Raw genomic sequence first — 22,008 nt, forward strand, 5'->3', positions numbered from 1 at the left:
AAAACTATTAGATATATAAACCATCACATAGTCTTTTTGTAGACAATTTCATTTCCTATAAATTGTCTCTGATTAAGTAAGTATTTTGGGGTTCCGCATAACTTTTTCGTTATTTCCATTATAATCCCGCATGAAAGAACGTTATATGTGAAAAAATATACTTTAAAATACATGAAAATTATTTTGTGATATATTGTACAATCTATAAAAAAATGTTTATGATTTTGCCGTATTAATATATGATGATATATTGAAAAAAATATATTGCTGCAATATATTAATTATTGATTTATCAATAGAACTTTTTTAATGCATGTTTAGCATATATATAGATGTATTGACAATAGTATACTTATTAATATACAGTATGATGTATATTTTTTACACGTTTTACAGTATATTGCAAAATATATGGTACTATACATAGTTTTCGTACTATGGTATGTTACATAATAAGAACCATGCATTTTAGTTCGTAATTTTCATTACTATGCTATCAGGCAGCTTTTCAAAAAATATAGGTATGTAAAAACTATAATTTTTAATATATCGAGAAAAATACGCTAATGGAAAAAATTAAAGGATCAAAAAAAATTCTAAATTTTTAGGCGATTTTCAAAAGGCTCTAACTTTGAGAGAAATGGTCGTACAAAAAAAAAAAAAAAGAAAATTGTAGCTCCAAGTATCTACTTTTTGGATTAGAACTTGAAAATTTTTTAGCGTCAGCAGTTATTGAGTAATCTTAGAAAAACCAACGACAAAAAAATTTTCTTTTTTTTTGGTCTCCGGGCGTGGAAAAATTATTTTTGCTTAACCACTATAAGGGTCGGATACCTCCATTATTCAGCTTTAATTTCTTTTTTTATGGACCTTGATACGTCCACTTCTCGCCGAGATATCGGTCTTCAAATGGAAAAGGATTTTTTTGTCTTTGATTATCGATATCTCAGAAACCAATGATCGCACAGAAAGTTAATGGTGGCTTTTAAAAACTTGAATGATTTCTCTTCAACGATTAGCCATTGCTTTTTCGAAAAAAAAATTTTTTCCTATCGTCACATGAATTTAAAAATGCAACCAAAAAAGGGCTTTTTGTGGTTTTTTGGAAAATCAAACGCTGAAACGGAAATATTGTGGAAATCGATAATGTTGACTGTGCATTTTACAGTTCAATATGTCTACAAAAACCCTGCAGAGAGCCAGATTAATCCAACGAGCCGTTTTTTTGTTTCACACGATCAAATTTTTAAAAAAATTAAAGGATCACGTTTTTTGCTCTGAAAAGCTTATAATCTTTAACAAGATGAAAACAAACATTTTTTCGGAGCTTTGTCCACAATTTTATTGCAGAGAGTGCTTAAATTTCCAAAAAAGAAAAAACAAAAATTTCAAAAAAAAAAAATTTTTTTTGAATTTAATGACTGAGAGATCACTAAAATCACGGAATGCAGCGAGGTAAACGTGTTAAAAATTATTGGGTGTTGGTTTTGTAAATTTCCTAAAGTGATTTCAAAAAAAAATTTTTTTGAAAATTTTTTTTTTTTGAAAATTTTGTTTTTTCTTTTTTGGAAATTTAAGCACTGTCTGCAATAAAATTGTGGACAAAGCTCTGAAAAAATGTTTGTTTTCATCTTGTTAAAGATTATAAGCTTTTCAGAGCAAAAAACGTGATCCTTTAATTTTTTTAAAAATTTGATCGCGTGAAACAAAAAAACGGCTCGTTAGATTAATTTGGCTCTCTGCAGGGTTTTTGTGGACATATTGAACTGTAAAATGCACAGTCAACATTATCGATTTCCACAATATTTCCGTTTCAGCGTTTGATTTTCCAAAAAACCACAAAAAGCCCTTTTTTGGTTGCATTTTTAAATTCATGTGACGATAGGAAAAAATTTTTTTTTCGAAAAAGCAATGGCTAATCGTTGAAGAGAAATCATTCAAGTTTTTAAAACCCACCATTAACTTTCTGTGCGATCATTGGTTTCTGAGATATCGATAATCAAAGACAAAAAAATCCTTTTCCATTTGAAGACCGATATCTCGGCGAGAAGTGGACGTATCAAGGTCCATAAAAAAAGAAATTAAAGCTGAATAATGGAGGTATCCGACCCTTATAGTGGTTAAGCAAAAATAATTTTTCCACGCCCGGAGACCAAAAAAAAAGAAAATTTTTTTGTCGTTGGTTTTTCTAAGATTACTCAATAATTGCTGACGCTAAAAAATTTTCAAGTTCTAATCCAAAAAGTAGATACTTGGAGCTACAATTTTCTTTTTTTTTTCTTGTACGACCATTTCTCTCAAAGTTAGAGCCTTTTGAAAATCGCCTAAAAATTTAGAATTTTTTTTGATCCTTCAATTTTTTCCATTAGTGTATAATTTTTAATATATTGAAAAAATATAACTACAATAAACCGCAAACCATAGATTTAAACGTATGAGTTTTTTTACATACAGAGAATATATCACTAATTATATGAGTCAAAATATATATAAATTTTATTATATTATACTTTATAAATTACATATATGACAAAAATACATTGAGCATTATATAAAATGATATATAGAGAAATATAAAACATTATATAAAAAGAAATATATTATTAAAAAGGCCATTCGGCAGCCGAAATGGAAGGTAGATTTTTCAATTGATCTATATAAAAAATTTCATATATACCTATCTTGTGATTTATGTTATTGTATAGTCACGATATGAAATTAGGCTCGCTTTCCAAGAGTGAGAGTAAAAAAAGACAACGACTATTTTCGATAGAGAACTTCAGATAGTTGATTTGACAAAACATTATATAGGTAATGTACCAAATTATCCTTCACGTAAACAAAGTATAGAAAATTTAATTAGTATGAGATCATATTTGTAGTCGCTATTACGATGGCAAGATTAGTTATAATTATAGGACGCACAGGTACGTTTAAAACATCATTAGTAATAAAAGAAATCCTTTTAAAATATAAAATAGCTGTGAAATATACAGATTATTTTCTTCACAATAGAATACAACTGACAAAATTGGATTATAATGAGAAATGCTGAAATTATGTGAAATGAAAACCATATTTCCAACATTTTTCGATTTCAATAAAAATTTTAAGGCTATCAAATTATTGGAAGAAAAAGTTAAAACATGAAACTTAGGGTCATTAATTAAAGATTATTCGACAAGATTTCAGATACTTTTTACGGAAATTGCCTATGAATATTAGTTTTAAAGTTATATAAACTTTAGCAGTGATTAAAAACTGATTTTTACGAAAAACCATGACAATTTCAAACAGTCATAATTTCAAAACTATTCGAACGATTTAGCCCATCTTTGAACTTGATCAAGGTAATCGCCTATAGAATGAGTGTAAAAAATTTCATTAAGATCCGTTAAGATTTGTGGGCGCCATCGGAATGACAAAACCAGTGATAATCATAGAGATTAGAGGTACATTCGATACATCATAAATAATAAAAGAAATACTTAAAAATATAAAATAGCAGTGAAATTTACAGGTTATTTTGTGCATAGTAAAATACAACTGACGAAACCAGATTATAATGGGACAAGCCTAAATTATTTCGAATGAGAACCATATTTTCAACGTTTTCTGACTCCATTAAAATTTTCAAGTCTATCAAATTATTGGAAGAAATGGTCAAAATATAAAGTTTAAGGTCATAAATTAAAGCTTATTAGTCAAGCTTTAAAATACTTTTTACAGAAATTATGTATGAGTTTTAGTTTTAAAGTTATATGGACTTCAAAAGTGATTGAAAACTAATTTCTTAGAAAAATCCTTAAAATTTCAAACAGCCATAACTTCTAAACTAATCGACCGATTCAGCCTATCTTCGACCTTAACCGTGGTAATTACACATAAAATAAGTGTAGAAAATTTCATTAAGATCGGATAAGAACTGTAGACGCAATCGTGCCCTCAAAAGTCCGTTATATCACATAAATATATATATATATATTTTTGCCGCTATATACCTGTCACATATTCACCATATATATTTTTATATATTTTTAACGATGTATAGCTTTTTCATGCGGGATGTTAAGCTCTTAAATAAATAGTATTCCAATTGATTTTAACAGTAAATTATCTCAAGTTTCATTTCTGGACTCTCAAATTGCATCGCGAATTTCACTTGCGAAGACTAAAACAATTTCTTTAGTTTTGAACGTACTAAGTCCTTTATACATTAAGAAAATAGTTGAGCATTTAAACACTGGCATATATCATTTTATCAACAGACGCTTCAAATCCTGGTCACATTAAACTATCCTTTGATTGTACGATATTACTTGCCCGACCCTGGTTAAATAAGAGAATTAAATAGAATTAAGGAGAATTCATATTTTGAAATTTTTAATACTTTTAAATTCTCTTCAGAGAATTAACTAGAATTAAGGAGAATTCATATTTTGAAATTTTTAATACTTTTAAATTCTCTTCAGAAAATTAAATAGAATTAAGGAGCATTCATATTTTCGAATTTTTAATCCTTTTAAATCCTTTTCAGAGAATTAAATAGAATCGAGGAAAATTCATATTTTGAAATTTTTAATACTTTTTTATTCTCTTCAGAGAATTAAATAGAATTAAGGAGAATTCATATTTTGAAATTTCCAATACTTTCAATTCTCTTTAGAGAATTAAATAGAATTAAGAAGAATTTATACTTAGAAATTTTTGATACTTTTCAATTCTCTTCAGAGAAATCGAATAGAATAAAGAACTATTCCCAAGAAAAATATAGAGGGCCCGAACTGGGATGGAGATCCCGAATTGTCCATGGGGATGACCACTGGTTATACCAAATCTAATATATTATCTATACCAGATATATATATATATATATATATATATATATATATAGGACGTGGTGCAGGGTATACTGCGCCACTACCAGTACGTACTTCCCACTCTGCTACGCAAAGTTCACTTGGTAGCAGTGGAGTGATGTCTGACGATAACGTCCGCTGCATTTGCTTCTAACACTTCTACTATAAGTGTCCATATCCAAGAAGCCCGCACGCTGTAGCGGTGAGCGCGGAACTAACTTTCGCTCACTTACTCTCTCCCGCCAGATTGTCGGTCGGCGAGGGTCTCACGATCACTCTTACATTTTTTTTCCGTTGCCTTTTTCTCTTTTAATTCCTTTTTTTTTCCAAAAATTTCTCCATAAAAAAAAATAAAATTTCACGTATAAAATTATTATTTCTTTTCTTTCCCAGAATAAAATTTTAATATATAAATAATTACTAGTCGTTATTATTTTGTTTTTTCAAAGTTTAAATGAAAAATAATTTTTTTTGTTATGGTTACAATTCTCTCGAATTCTCAGCGAGAACAGGAATTGCAACATGACTTTGAAATTAAAAAAAATAAGATGGAATTAAACTTTCTCAAATCCTGTTTTATTCTCTCGGATTCTCGGGAAGAACAGAAATTACAACATTATTTTAGAATTAACACGAATTAGTTAGTATTAAATTTTTCCGAATCCTCTTTTATTCTCTTGAATCTTCCGCGAGAACAGAAATTGAATATTATTTTAGAATCCTTAGCGGATTTTTTTATACCGAAAATTTAAGTTTCTTTTGGGTTTATTTCCGGTGTAGTAGAAATTGATGAATATTTCGGTATGCTTTACGAAAAATCCCCAATAAATACCCAGATTATATTCAAATTTTGAATTTTTCATACTTAAATGATACTGAAAAAATATCTATTTCAAGCACGATTTATAATCAAATTATACCGAAATCAGAGAGGTTGAGGACAATATCTATCTATATAAGTTTTTACCTGGTAAAAAAGAAAAATGTTTCTTTGAAGTTTTATGTATAAAAAATTTATTGCCTATATAGAAAATTTTAAAATTACTATTTCAATTAAGTGTTTAGTATTATAATGCTTTTGAGTAGTAAATACTTATTTACTTTTTTTTTTATTGTACCACAATAAAAAAAAATCGGTCTATAAGTTGACCCTGCGGGTCAGCCCTGAAACTTCCCGCTGTTTTCGAGCTCAACGAGCTCGAAAACACTATTGTGAATACATTTTCAAGCTCTTCGAGCTCGCAAATACTTTTGTATGTCATTGTTTTGTAAAAAACCATTTTTTAGCATTTCTTTCTCCCACGATATCTCGCGAACGAATTAACCGGGTTTGATGGTTGAGGCGGCAATCGACGCGTTTTGTCAAGTTCTAAAGCTGATCAAATTTTGGATTCGATTTATCGAGTCGTTTTTGTGATATTTCAGGAAAAATAAAAAAATTTTTTTTTTTTAATTCTTTCGACAACGGTTTCTCTTGAACGAATGAACCGATTTTGATGGTTGAGGTGGCATTCGACGCGGCTTATAAAGCTCTAGAGCCCAGTCCATTTTGGAATCAATCTATCGAGCACATTAAAAGTTATCAAAAAAAAACATTTTTCAAAAAACTTTATTTTTGGAATATCTCTGAACGAGCCCTACCGATCAAGCTCAATTTTCTCTCGGCTTCAAGATATTGTCAATCCGCGTCGAATGACACCTTAAAGTTCAAAATCGGTTCATCCGTTCAAAAGATACAGGTATTTACATACGTACGTACGTACGTACATACATACATACATACACTCGGACATCATCGTGAAATTAGTCAGAATAGCTCCCTCGGACCTCAAAACGTCGACATCTGATGGAAATTCGATTTTCGTAAATCGGACCGAAACCAATAACTTCCCGAATTTTTGAAAATTTACAATTTTCTTAGCGGGAAGTTAAAAATTTCACTGCTATAGGAAATGTTTCTGTTTGTGTTTGATAGACATACAATTTTCATCAATTTATTATTTTTTTGATTCTATTACAATAATAGCATAGAAAGTTAACATAAATATAATGCATAAAAAAATCAAACCATAAATAAAAATAAAATTGTTTATTTCATGAAGACCTATGACAGCGCAATAAGAACTTCACGAGACACTCAAATGAGACGTCACAAGTTCGAAGCCTCAGCCAATTATCGCTTTTTGTTTTGAATTATTTATTAAAAAACATACATAAATTATTCTACTAATATACTTAAACACATTAAACATATCGATATCTAAAAAATTAAATTTTTTATCTCAGTATAACTTCGGTATAAATTGTTTAAAAAAAATACCTAAATTATTATTATGGATAAGTATAATTTGAGTGTACTTTTAGAATTCTACTGAAAACATACCAAAATGATACTCAAACACCAGGTATGTTTTAGATATTTTTTCGGTGTTACCAAATTCGCTAGGGATTAAAAAGAATTAGTTAGAATTAAACTTTTTCCAATCCTCTTTTATCTTATTGAATCCTCCGCGAGAACAGGAATTTAATATTATTGTAGATTTAAAAGGATAAGTTAAGATTAAACTCTTCGAATCCTTTTTTATTCTCTTGAATCCTCCACAAGAACAGAAATTGAGTATTGTTTTAGAATTAAAAAGAATTAGTTAGAATTAAATTTTTCCGATTCCTCTTTTATTCTCCTGAATCCTCCGCGAGAACAGAAATTCAAAGTTATTTTAGAATTAAAAAGAATTAGTTAGAATTAAACTCTTTTAATCCTTTATTTTTCTTTTCAATCCACCGCGAGAGCAGAAATTGCAATATTATTTTAGAATTCAGAAGGATAAGTTAGGATTAAAAATATTTAATCCTTTTTTATTCTTTTTAATCCTAAAACGATAATAATATTTTCGCTACATGAAGGAGAATTAAAAAGGATTCATTTTAGGTTCGATCTGAATTCTCCGAAGAATTAAGAGTATTGAAGAGTATTAAGTAGTATTAAATATGTGTGCTTCTTAATCCTTTTTAATTCACTTTTTTAACCAGGGGACTTAAAGAAGAAAAAGAAGACTTGAAAAAAAAAATGTTTATTTTGAATCACCCTAGTATATATATATATATATATATATATATATATATATATATATATATATATATATATATATATATACTAGGGTGATTCAAAAAAAAATTTTATTTTGCTCTTACCGTCTGAAACGTTAGTGGTTGCCGAGAAAAAAATCCTCCCAGAAGATGGGCTCTGTTGCGTAATCACAACTACATTTGAATTCAAATGTAGTTGCACTTCCGGCAGGTAGAGGCAGCACCTCCTGGGGCCTCTTCCATAAATTTAAATTCAATCATGCGCAATGCAGCGCATGCGCATTTGCTGTTTCCTGCCTCGTGTCGAGAAGACCGACACCGTTATCTTACGTTTATATACCTATCAAGTGTAAACACGTGCTCTAATTAATCTCATTATTTCGCACTTATCTCGAGAAAATAAATAAAAATAACTATCTAAATCAATCAAGAAATCATCGAGCCCCAAAATTATATAATTATTCATATAATTCACAAATCAGAACTCAACAAAATAATTAATATCAAAAACTCAGAATTCAAGTAATCAACGACCACGTTTTTGAAGAGTTTACTCCGACGTAAACGATTCCAGGCGCTTAATTATTCATCAATTGATTAATTTAAGCCCTGATTAGAGAACTGAATTCGATCGAATTAAACAGAATTAAACTTTTAATTCTATTTAATTCTGATAAATTCTGTTAATTCGGTACCTAACTTAATAATGAATTCTGTCTGATTCGGCAGGAAAAGTAGATTTGTCCAAATTAAAACGAATTTAAATAATTCTATTCGGTTTAATTCTGATTAATTCCAAAATAATTCTCGAATTTCTGGTTCTAAATCCAAATTAAACTGAATTAAAACGAATTTGAAATTTTTAAATCGGTTTTATTCTGTTCAATTTAAATTCAAATTTTTAATTCAGTTGAATTCTGTTTTGCAGAATTCGACAGAATATAACAAAATTAAAATTTTTAATTCGGTCGGATTCAGTTGTTTAATCAGGGAGTGCACATATAAATGAAAGACTCAATATTATAATTAATTAAGTATAATTATGCTCAATATTTTAATTAAATTAAAATATTATGCTCAATATTTTAATTAAATTAAAATATTATTCTCGCTCGGTAGTCTCTGCAATCATGCTACCCCGTGTTCATAACCCATTTAAAATCAGTGTAAATTATTATTATTAGACTGATTGTAATCAATTAAACTTAGTGTTTACTTTTCTCGAGATTTAATATACTCGAATATCATACGTTTGGTGCTCTTAAAAGTAATTATTAAGTGTTCAATCATTAACTTCGCTCGGTAACCTCTGAATTTATGTTACTTATTCTCATGAGATTTGATGATAAGGACGGGCAGGTTATTAATAAATAAGATATTAGTATTCGTGGTTATCACTTTAAGTATATAACAAGTATTATACAATGTATATAGATACAAGATACACGTTCCGTTTAGGATGGTGTACTGGTAAGAACTAACCACTATACATAGATTCGCAATGGTCATTAGTATAGCTAATACATTCTGGTAATTTCTGGAACATAGTAGCACTATGAACCTTGCCCCTCAACACCCTCTCTCAAGGTATATAGTGCGTGCATACTAATCCAAGCCCACACACACTAATTTACAATACCTATATTGCTCACACATTTTCTGTGTTTAATAGCACTCAAACCTTTTGTAAACATATCTGCTGGCATTCTTTCTGTACACAGATATTTTACATCTATCACACCATACGCATATTCATTTCTTACAAAATGATGTCTTACATCTATATGCTTAGTACGCTGGTGATATACATCGTTCTTGATCATACTGATTGCGCTCTGATTATCATTCGGTATCGTGACAGTCTCTGATTCTTCCTGTATACCTAAACTAACTAACAGGCCTTTCAAGTATAGGTCCTCTTTAGTAGCCTCTGCTACCGCCATATACTCTGCCTCTGTACTTGAGAGCGCCACCGATTTTTGTTTACGCGCTTCCCAACTAATTACAGATCCCACCAGAATGAATCCATACCCTGTAAACGACTTACGATCCGTTGAGTCCCCTCCCCAGTTAGCATCTACAACGGCAAATAGAGCTAGCCCGGTTTGCTCAAATCTCAACCCGTAATCTAACGTACCCTTCAAATACCTCAAAACCCTTTTCGCGGCTTTCCAATGCTCGACATTGTAGTTGGTATTGAATTGACTTAAATAATTCACCGCGTACATTATATCTGGCCTGTAGTTATCGCAAGATACAACAACGCTCCGATTAAACTCTGGTACGGATACTTATTCATTTCCGATTCACTCACACGTTCTGGTTTTACTAAATTACTTTTAGCCTCGACGGGTGTGTCTATCGGCTTACACTCATCCATCCCAAAACGTTTAAGTATGGCCCTGGCATACTGTCTCTGTCTCAAGAACACACGTGACTTTTCGTCCCGCTCAAACTCGATACCTATACAACTTTTAACTAGTCCGAGATCTTCGGTCTCGAATGACTTTGACAACGCTTTCTTTATTCCACCTATCCAGGCCTCGTCGTCACTAGCTAATGAGATATCATCTACGTATATTGCTATATACATCATACTGTCACCTTTCCGGTTCACAAACAGACATTTGTCTTGTGGCACTGCATTAAAACCTAATACATTTATTCTATCTACTAATTTTCGATGTCACTCAACCCCGGCTTGGCGCAACCCATACAACGACTTTTTCAGAGCACATACACTGTCACTCCCCGCTTTCAAGCCCTCTCTCCAGCGCTTTACGGTTCCTATTATTTTCCCGTCGCGTATTATCTTCCCGCCTAAACCGATGGGCTCACCCGCACTTATCTTTTCGATAATTTCATACATACACTCGGGCACTTCCATGTATACACTTTCGCGCAATTCACCGTTTAAATACGCGGTCACTATGTCCATCTGGTGGATCTTTAAATTATATTCCGCTGCTATCGCTGCCATGATCCTCACCGACGTTGACCTCACTACTGGTGAAAATGTCTCGGTGAAATCTTCTCCTGGCCTCTGAGAACACCCTTTTGCTACTAATCTGACCTTTCTTTTGCCATCAGATTTAGTACAAAATACCTAGCGACCTCCGATTACCTTTATGTTTCTGGGTCTCTTTTCGATTTCCCATGTCTTATTCTTTATTTGAGCTAGCATCTCTTCTTCTAATGCTATCTCTCACGAGTCCGCATTTTCTGTCTTGCTCGCTTGTTTCCATGTAGTCGGATTTTCTGTCACTGTCAGATATGCGAAAACATCTTCTTCCATCGCATCATCTTCTATTCCTTCATTCTCTCCTTCGATAGCAGCTTCGTGGTCATCCCCACTATGTTCATCTGGTACTGTGACGTATACTTTCTTCGGTCTTCCTATCGATCCTGTCCGAATATACATCGGTCGTCCCCGGCCTCTCTTGCTGGGTAACTTTACGCCTTTCCAAGACTTTGTTGCCCCTCTCTTTCTCTGGGGTCTCTCTAGTTTCGTTTTTGGTTCGGGCTTCTCCGGCTCTCCGCTCGGCATCTCGAGTTCTTCACACTGCTCATCACACTGCTCTTCGCACTGCTCCTCTATTACCTCAGTGTTTCTCTCGTTTTCAAATATTTCCTTATATTCGCCCTTAAAACCAATCTGATCGACAAACTTCACATCCCGTGTAGTTCTCAGTGATCTATCTCGCGGAAAATAGACACGATATGCCTTCGAGGCAAGTGCATATCCTATAAATACCACTGGTACTGACCTGGAGTCTAGTTTCTCGCGCTTTTGCGTCTTATCCAAGACGAAAGCCTTTGTTCCAAACACTTGCATGTGTTTCACTGTGAGGAGTTTTCCCCACCACACAAAATACGGTATTTCTCCGTTTAACGCACTGGTCGGACATCTATTTCTTGTATAGTTTGCGTTGCTTAACGCCTCGGCCCACAGGTGAGGGGGTGCCCCTGTCTGCCACATCATACATCGTACCATCTCTATTAATGTTCTGTTTTTTCGTTCCGCAATGCCGTTCTGTTGGGGCGTGCGAGGTGCATTCAACCTTCTCCGAATTCCATTTTTCCGTAGATTTTCGTTGAATTCCCCGTTACAACATTCCGTTCCGTTGTCTGATTGTAACGCCTTTATCCTTTCCCCGGTCTGGTTTTCCACCTCGTTCTTGTATTCCTTGAACTTCTCCAGGACTTCAGATTTATTTTTCATCAAGTATATTTGACACCATCTTGACTTGTCATCAATGAAGGTAACGAAATATCTCTTCTCTGAGTTAGATGTGTGTCTCATTGGTCCGCATACATCTGAATGCACTATTTCTTATAATTTCTGAGTTCTTTGTTCACTGGTCTTGGGAAAAGGTAATCTGGTCTGATTTTCTTGTATACACACCTCACACTCTGATAAATTTTCACTATCACTTATTTCCAAGCCATTTACCAATTTATTTTTGGCCATGCGCTTCAGGTCTCGCTCATTTACATGCCCCAACTTTTCATGCCACTTATCTATCCCTAGTTTTTCACTAGTTACGGCACTGTTAACACTGTCTTTGATATCTTTTATAAAGTACAGATTCCCGCATCTCTGCGCGCGCATGATCACATCATTATTTTTATTTACCACTACCGCTTCAGTTTTCCTGAAGGTCACTGTATGTCCAAAGTCTGTGGCCCGTGCCACCGAGAATAGATTTGTTCTCAAATCTGGCACGTATGATACGTTCTTAAACCCGATGTTTAATTGTCTTTTACCCGTCGACACTTTCACCGAAACGTTTCCCGTTCCCAATATTTTAGTGTTTTTATCAGTTACCAGGCTCAACTCTGCATGTTTAGGCTTAAACTCACTAAACTTATTTCTACTGTTACACAAATGACTGGTCGCACCACTGTCTATAATCCAACACGCGTTACTACTACTACTGTACATAGCTTGTTCACTGGTACTTAACGATGACTCATTCACATTTCTCGCACTACTGTATTCTTTTCTGTTTCTTTCTGGGCAGTTCTTTGCGATGTGCCCTCTCTTATGACACTTGAAACATTCGACTTCCCGCCGAAAGTTCTCGTACCGAGAACTCGACGCCTTTGGCTTTCCGCCATTTTGTCCACGTTGTCTCTTCTGATTTTGCCTCGAATACTTGCTCCTTGTGCTGGCTCGACATGCTGTTCTGCATGTCCCTCCTGGTATTCCAGAATTTTGACCCTGAGTTCGTCCAGTGCTGGTAACTCCTTCTGTGTTTCTATGGATGTCTTGAACACTGTGTAACTTTCTAGTAAGCTGTTTAACAACAAGATCACCAACATCTCATTGGCTATCTCCAGCTTGACCTCTCGCAGTCTTTTCACTGTCTCTATGAACTCGGTGATGTGTTTCCTCACATCATATCCCTCTGTCATCTTTGACAAAGTCAGCTTTTTTAGAAGGTACGCTTTTCGCGCCGGTCCCCCAGATTCGTACGTCGCCTTGATCTTATCCCAGATTTACTTCGACGTCTCCAAGTCATCGTACGCTGCTGCCTCGTCTGTCCCCAATGCTATCAAAATATCTGCCATCGCCTTTCTGTCCTATTTGACCCACGCTGCGATATCTTCTGTTCCTTATCTGGGTTTGGTTTTTTCACCAACAACATATTTCCACGTTTCATGACTCATTAGAATACCCTTCATCTTTGTTTTCCACGACCGGTAATTCTCTCTGGTAAGGAGATCTATTTTAATTGAAAAAGCCATTTTTTACTGATCACTTAACAACCACAAATCGACACTATCAACTTTTACGCTAGTCACAGCACACAACGGTTTTCCCGCCGAAATTATTCGAGCTCGTACGCTTAGTGTCTCACAATGACGAACTCCACGCCACTGCACGCTATCGAAACTTCTCGATGCTTCCCGCGCGTTTTTCACGTGCTTCTAATTAATTACTTTATTTAATTAATAACCGCTTTGATTTTTATAATGGGATACCCGCGTTATCTAGGCCCATAGCCTGATGATAAGGACGGGCAGGTGATTAATAAATAAGATATTAGTATTCGAGGTTATTACATTAAGTATATTACAAGTATAATACAATGTATATAGATACAAGATACAGGTCCGTTTAGGATGGTGTACTGGTAAGAACTAACCACTATACATAGATTGGCAATGGTCATTAGTATAGCTAATACATTCTGGTAATTTCTGGAACATACTAGCACTATGAACCTTGCCCCTCAACAACATTTTTTCCAACAACTAAGTGTTCAACCTACACTCAAATTTATAATAAGCTCATTCAAATCAATTAATTAAGTGATCATTATTATTAGAACTCAATGAACTCAAATATTTATGCATTTGGTGCTCTTAAAAAATAATCATTAATGTGTTCAACTATTAACTTCGCTCAGTAACCTCTGAATTCATGTTACTCATTATCATGACATTTCTACAATCAAATCAGTGTTCAAATAAACTCAGATTAATTACTTCAATTATCTCAAACAATTACTCGAGCTCAATTTTATAATTTGCATTTGTTCAGACGAGTAGTCTGCCGGTAGATTGTTTTGTATTGAAGTGAATTCTTACGTAGAAATTATGTGGTGATCTTGAGAAAGACCGATTTGGTCTTGAGAAAGACCGTTTGAGTTGGTTACGTTGTCTGCAAATGAGAGGTCCTGAGAAGAACCGGTTGTTGATCGTATACTAGCTCTGAAAAGAGCTAGTAATGGATGAGAAGCTTTCTTACAAGACCCGGAGGTCTAGTTGGCTAGCGCTGAGAAGTGCTAGTCAACCTAACGGAGAGTTCTAAACGAGAAGTTTCTTACAAGACCCGGAGGTCTGGTTAGCTAGCGCTGAGAAGTGCTAGTCAATTTGACGGAGAGTTCTTAAAAGAACTGGTTTGTGTTGAGAATGATCTGGAGCCTAATCAAGCTTGCGCACTTGAGTAGTTTGTGGTGAGTTAAATCGTAATAGCCTTGCTCGCTATCTGTAGTAATATTCTTACCAGTCAGATTGATCAAGAATTAATGCGCTGCCGCTCTAAGCGTCCCTTCTTTTATACCCGAGAGCCGGGTTCGAGAAAGTTCTCCGCGGAGTGGGAGACGTAGGTATCTGTGCTCCAATGAGAAGTCTCGGAGTCGAGGAGAAGAGGAAAACTTAAGAGCTGGCCTATGAGACGTTAGGTAGTAAGGTGGGAGAAAGACTCGGATCTGAGGTCCGCGCGAAGTTATTGTGATAGGATGCTTCTCCATGGTCCACCTAAAGTTGATGAGTTACTTCCGAACAGCATTCAATTAATTACGTATTCATGAGCTCAGACATTTAACAGTATTAATAAAATAAATCAACGATTTAATTTTGTAACCCAGTGATATTATGTGCTGTGACAAATAAAAATATTGTTATATTTTTAAATATGCGTATTTTTCAAACATCTCAACCACCAACCAGTCCTGGCATGTCTTTATTTAATTATTATTACAACAGGCTCTTTAGCTCAACTCTAAGAGGTCGATATGTTAGTTTTAATTTCCCATCTAATTAACATGTACAAATTTACTTTTTCACTAACAGTAAAATTACTCGTAAGCTGCAGAATATTTTTGAAATTTATATAAAGATTTTCGAAGCTGATTTCTCAAGCCTATGACAGGTCAAAATTATCCCCAATTGAAGTTAGCAAAAAAAAATCGAAAATTAACTATTTCATTTTTAAATTTAAAATCAATACTATTCAGATAGCTTCGATTGGCGTTTTATCTATGATTATTATGACTTGTCGTAGGGTTTTGGAAAGCTTGAGATATCAGCTTTAAAGATTTTTGTATAAATTCGAAAAACATTGAGTACCTTACGAGTAATTACAATTTTTGTGAAAAAGTAGATTTTTAAATGTTAATTAGATGGGAAATTAAAATTCAAATAGCGACCTCTTAGAGTTGAGCTAGAGAGCCCATCTTTTGGGAGGATTTTTCTCTCGGCACCACTAACGTTTCAGGGGGTAAGAGCGAAAAAAAAAAATTAAATTTTTTTTTTCAATCACCCTAATATATAGATATATAAATAATAGGGTTGGTCAAAAATATCAATTATTTTTTTTTTTGCAAGTGACACGGAAAAATAAGTTTCTAGACACCTTAAAAAAATTCTCACCAAGTGTGTGCTCTTAAATTTAATAGGAAGATCCTCCTCATCGCAGATTTTTATTTTTTTTTTTTTTCAGTGCAATAGGAAAAAATTCATACCACATCATTAATTGATTGTACGGAAAAATGTTTCAAACAAATTTTGTAGGAAATTTAATTTTCTACAAAAAAGGTATCCTATATTTTTTCCGTAAACCTCACGATTCAAATGATATTGAAGATTGAATTTTGATTATTTTAAGACAAATTTAATTTTTTTTTTTATAAATTTTATAACTCGACAATAAAGTACTATTATAAAATGCGCAGTACAAATTTTTATAGGAATCTAACTGCTCTATAAAAATGGTGTTTTATGTTTTGGTGATTAAATTAAGCGTTCAAAAGATATTCATAACCAAGCTTCCATGTGTACTGATTTTAAGAGTTTTCGATTAGATAATCAAAAAATTTCAATTTAATTTATGGATTCCATGCGAATTTCATTTTTTGTCATTAATAAGAAAGAAGTACCATTCGTGGCCACTGCTCCATTTTTAGACATTTAATACTTTATTCTAAATCATGAAACCGTATAAAAAAAAATTTCATTGTAATAGTGCAATAAAAATATCTGTGTACATATTTAAAAAACTAATTATGCCATTGCGTATTTTACAAATTATTTTATATAAAACTTTTCCAGTGGCCAAAACTGGCCCTAAAGTGCCCAAAAACGGTACTTCTACCCTATAAGTATTGTTTGAGTTTTATTATCAAAATTTTTGAGAATTATTTTTTAATAATTCTTAACATTTTATTTTTAATCATTAGAAATCACGATTATGTTTTTTTTCCGATAACGTCTTCAAAACGTCTTTAAATATTTTTCCACTATAGCTGGATATTTTCTAGAGAAAATTTCTTTTCTAGAGAATTTTTGTTTTGTATTTTATTTCTTATTGCAAGTTGTTAAAGAGCATCAAAAAAATTACCCTACTTGCAACAAAAAATTGTTTGAAAATTTATAACTCAGTTAAATAATTGGAATAAAAAACTTTTTGTATAACTTATTGGATTCCCTCGCAGATTTGAATCACGGTGGAAAAACGGTGGGTTTGTTCTATTTTACCACTGTGATTATGCGGTGGCTTTACCACCATACACGGTGTTTTCACTGTGATTACGCGGTGGATACAGCGTGGAACCACGGCGGTGAAATAGCACAAAGCCACCGTGGCATCAGTAAATTTATTTATTATCAATAAATTTACTGGTTTTATGAATAAATCAATGCGGGATTTATCTGCAAATCATGTTAATAATTGACTCTGAAATGTGCGGGTGGCCATTTAATGTCGGGAATCGGTTGAATTACACGAAACAAGTCATGCATCAGGTTGGCGGTGTTGTAAAAATTAACATGCGACAGGTATAATTCACCATTGGTTAGAGTGAGAGAGATCAAAAAATGGCGTCGGCCGAAGTGCCGTCGTGAAAAACACATGCTGCCGTGGTCAGACGTGGATAATCTATTGTACGAGCAGGTTGTGTGCCTGTTGCCGTGTTATAATTTTCTTGAGACGCCATTTGGCAATAATTAAAAAATTATAAGGTGTATTGGCCATTTGGCAATAAAATTGTTTTGGGTTGTTGCAATAATTATTGCCAAAGCAATAATTACGACCAATGAAACATGTACGCGTTCTTTACATTGATGATGACTGTAAGTATCTTTGTGCTATATATAGTGGCGTGTAATTTGTTCTCCGCGTTGGTGGCCATTTGCATATCTCACGAGTGCGAGTGTGAGAGAGCGCAATAGTTATCAAATACGTTCAAATATATAAATAATTGCGTACTTGTTTGTCCCAGCGGTCAATTTTTCAAAACTTGAAAAACTAATAATTATTATTTTGATTATTGAGTAATTATATGGTGACGGTTCATATGGGTTTGGCAGTAAATATCAAAAAAAATATTTACACGTATCATTCACCATCGTTCTTTGAGTATTATTGGTAATGTTTAAATTTGTTTGCGGTAAATGTTTACGAATTATTTAACTATTATTTGTGAGCACTTGTGATTTGTGGCGATAATAGTATTTGTGATCAATTATCATTTGCGGTAAATATCTACATTTATGTAATTATTATTTAGGATCATTCCTTTTTTTTTTGCGTTAAATATTTTACTCTTATTTAAATATTATCAGTGATTACTTATTTTATTTTGCGTTAAATATTTTACACTGATTTAAATATTATCAGTGATCATTTAATATTTTGCGTTAAATATTTATTATTATTATCAGTGATCATTAATTATTTGCGGTAAATATTTACAATTGTTTTAAATATTATTTGTAATCATTTGTTATCGTTGGCGTTAAATGATTCATTATTTATACGTATTATTTAATTATCACGTGTGGTTACAGTATATTTATGTGGGCTGGCAATAGCCTATCGAACATGGTACTTGCTTACCAAAGCGTAGGACCAGGTTCGATTCCGGCATGCACTAATGAATTTTATTTTCACAATACTATTTATGTGCATTACATTGTCAGCTCTCTGGTGGTGAAATACCGACAATTTGTCGACCGAATTGAAGTGGCGCCGACTTCATTACAAAATGATAGCGGAACACAAAAACTCGATCGAATCTGCAGGACTCTGCTGCTTCTATGACTAGGCTAGCGGTTGGGGCTTCTTATCAAAAAAGAACACCTGTATAGGCCGAGCATTGATGGCGGCAGAGGCCCATAAACATTCGCAGAATCTCTAGCTTTGGTGTAAGCCAACGTGTCGAAGCAATGATAGAGGAAGTCCTCCACCACCAACGTTGCCCTTGGATAACAGGCATCCTCCGTTGTATAAGTGCCTTATCCTACACAGTGGGCTCTGAAGGATGGACCATAATAACACCCACATTAACTTCTTAGGAGACATAATTTCGGATGACAAGACCCCTCAATGACAAGGACACGACGTATGATGGCCGCGGTAGCTGAAGGCTAGGACTCATAGTGACGGGAGAACGACGGTGGGCTTAGCTAACGCCAGGTCCCGGCTCTTCCTGAACTAGTGAGGACTGCTGACAGCGGCTGTGTCCCGCGACGTGCTTCCTTGGACTCGGGGCGGGGAATCACCGAAATAAAAACTATGTCTCCTCCACCTATAAACTCACAAACAATAGTATCTACAGTAGTCAAATTATAAATAGTTGTCGGAAGGACAGTGGGCTTAGCAAGTTCGTTGCTAGGTGGACTGGCAATAAAGCAAGGCCTAATAACAATGATCACCAGGACCGTGATCCTCTCCGATAACTATAAAATTGTCCTCACTGGGCCCGGGTACAATGGCTAACACAAGCTGAGTGCCCGGTTAAACCAACTAAATTCAATTCAATTCAATTCAATCATTTACTATCGTTGGCGTTAAATGAGTAATTAGTTATACGTATTATTTAATTATCAAGTGTGGTTACAGTATATTTGGCGTGCATAATATTATTTACCATTATTTATATTTATTTGCTATTACATGCGAGTGACATCAAGTTGTACAAGTATTAGAATTAGAATTATTAGAATTATTATTTTTGCATTACTTGAACATTGTGGAGCGTATTATTTTTGAAGTAAATTGTTATTGTTGTTTTGTTGATACCCGATGGGGATAATATTATAATTTAAAATATATTGGGTTAATAAATGGCTACCAACCCGGGATTTATTTAATTTCTAGTGTTTATTTACTGTATACTATCTCTTTCTTGCTATCCTTTTCCTACATCTGAAACTGCTCTCTAATTTTATTATTTCATTTTCATTTTCACTTCTTTAATTCATTATTGAGTAAATTTTGTTCGTGGGGGTACACGAACTGGCGCCCAATTCGGTTTTTAACCCAGCCTGAGAAGAGCTGTGTGTCCAGTGGGTTTGTGGACATCTCCGAAGGATATTTTTTTTGTTTATTATTTTATTTTCAGTTTTTCACCAGCGGCGAGCCATAACGGCTATTTCGCACACACCACACTCCGCCGTGGGTTCTGTTAAATAGTAGGGAACGTTATAAAATTAAGAACTCATATTTGGTGAGAATATTTTTTAGGTGTCTAGCAACCCATTTTTTTGTGTCACTTCTAAAAAAAAAAATCGGTCTGTCAGTTGACCCTGCGGGCCAGCCCCAAAACTTCCCGCTGTTTTCGAGCTCGCTGAGCTCGAAAACATTATTGTGAATATATTTTCGAGCTCTTCGAGCTCGCAAATACTTTTGTATGCCATTGTTTTGTAAAAAACCATTTTTTAGCATTTCTTTCTTCCACGATATCTCGCGAACGAATCAACCGATTTTGATGGTTGAGGTGGCAATCGACGCGTTTTATCAAGTTCTAAAGCTGGTCGAATTTTAAAATTGATTTACTCAGCCGTTTTTGAGAAATTTCAAAAAAACCAAGGAAAAAATTTTTTTTGAATTCTTTCGTCAACGGTTTCTCTTGAACGAATGAACCGATTTTGATGGTTGAGGTGGCATTCGACGCGGCTTATAGAGTTTTAGAGCTGATTAGATTTTGGAATCAATCCATCGAGCAAATTGGAAGTTATCCAAATAAAACATTTTTGAAAAAATTTTATTTTTGAAATATCTCTGAACGCACCCTACCGATTAAGTTCAAATTTCTACGGCCTCAAGACATTAACAAGCCGCGTCGAATGACACCTCAACGATCAAAATCGGTTCATCCGTTCAAGAGTTATGAATATTTACATACATACATACGTACGTACGTACGTACGTACACACATACATACACTCGGACATCATCGTGAAATTAGTCAGGATAGCTTCCTAGGACCTCGAAACGTCGACATCTGATGGAAATTCGATTTTCGTAAATCGGACCGAAACCAATAACTTCCCGAATTTTTGAAAATTTACAATTTTCTTAGCGGGAAGTTAAAAATAACTTATTTTTTTGAACCACCCTCATAAATACATATATAAACTTCTGAACCAAATGTATTTCCTGACTCAGATCGTCAAGCTGAGTTTAGAAGTTGCAAAATTTTTCGAAAATTCCATCATGAGGACAAATACAATAGTTAGATTTTTATGAATCTACTAACAATGACAAGGATGTAAAATGTTTCTTTTGTTATAGACGAGGACACATCAATCCTAATTGTAGAAAATATTTGAAATGACAATCTGAAACTAAGAAGTTAAGAGCACATACAGTCAAAACAGACAGTGAGGATTCGGATATTAGTGAGTCATCATTTTTAAACTTCGCGTTCATTGTACACAACAACAAACGTTATGACGTCTGGTTTTTCGATAGTGGCACAAGTAAACACATGACAAATGATGTCACTTTCTTCACCACACTTAATACTAATTATCGATCAAATGTGCGCGTAGCTAATAAAGAAACAAGCCAAGTCTATGGCATAGGCGCTGGAAAATTGAAATGTGTCAGTAGTCAAGGAATAGAGAGTAGTTTGGAGCTTAATGATGTCCTTAATGTTCCGGATTTCGAAAGCATTCTTATTTCAATCAGCATGCTTGATAAAAATGGTTTTAGCGCCTCGATTCAAGGAGGATCAATGGAAATCTTCCGAAACTTAATAGAAGTAGCTATTCGAGATGTGCGATCCGGTATGTATGAATTGAGATGAGCACAAAACGTATCGGTTGCAAAAGAAACTCATGCAAGTAACTGCATACATCAATGGCACAGGCGACTTGCTCATCGTCATCCTGATACTATAAAACGATCAGAGGTCGAGAATCTCGCTACTGGTATTCACATAGAAGCTTGCGGAGTACATTCTTTATGTGAAAGCTGTGTGAAGGATAAGATGACCAGGGCGTCTTTTCCGAAACATACAAAACAATCGACCACAGCGGCAAGAC

At 33.9% G+C, this 22,008-nt stretch overlaps 1 protein-coding gene across 1 annotated transcript; it reads right to left on the bottom strand.

The window, feature by feature from the left end:
- Positions 1-9,571: 9,571 nt before the first annotated feature.
- On the bottom strand, positions 9,572-10,174 carry LOC130665943 (uncharacterized). Its single transcript, XM_057466571.1, has one exon. It carries the CDS (start codon positions 10,172-10,174, stop codon positions 9,572-9,574), a length of 603 nt encoding a protein of 200 aa, XP_057322554.1.
- Positions 10,175-22,008: the final 11,834 nt, after the last annotated feature.

The sequence above is a fragment of the Microplitis mediator genome, chromosome 3, assembly GCF_029852145.1.
Source record: "Microplitis mediator isolate UGA2020A chromosome 3, iyMicMedi2.1, whole genome shotgun sequence".
NCBI lineage: Eukaryota > Metazoa > Arthropoda > Insecta > Hymenoptera > Braconidae > Microplitis > Microplitis mediator.

What these genes read in the sequence shown, in the direction of transcription:
- LOC130665943 (XM_057466571.1), bottom strand. Translation starts at nt 10,174, where the DNA reads ATGTACGCGGTGAATTATTTAAGTCAATTCAATACCAACTACAATGTC.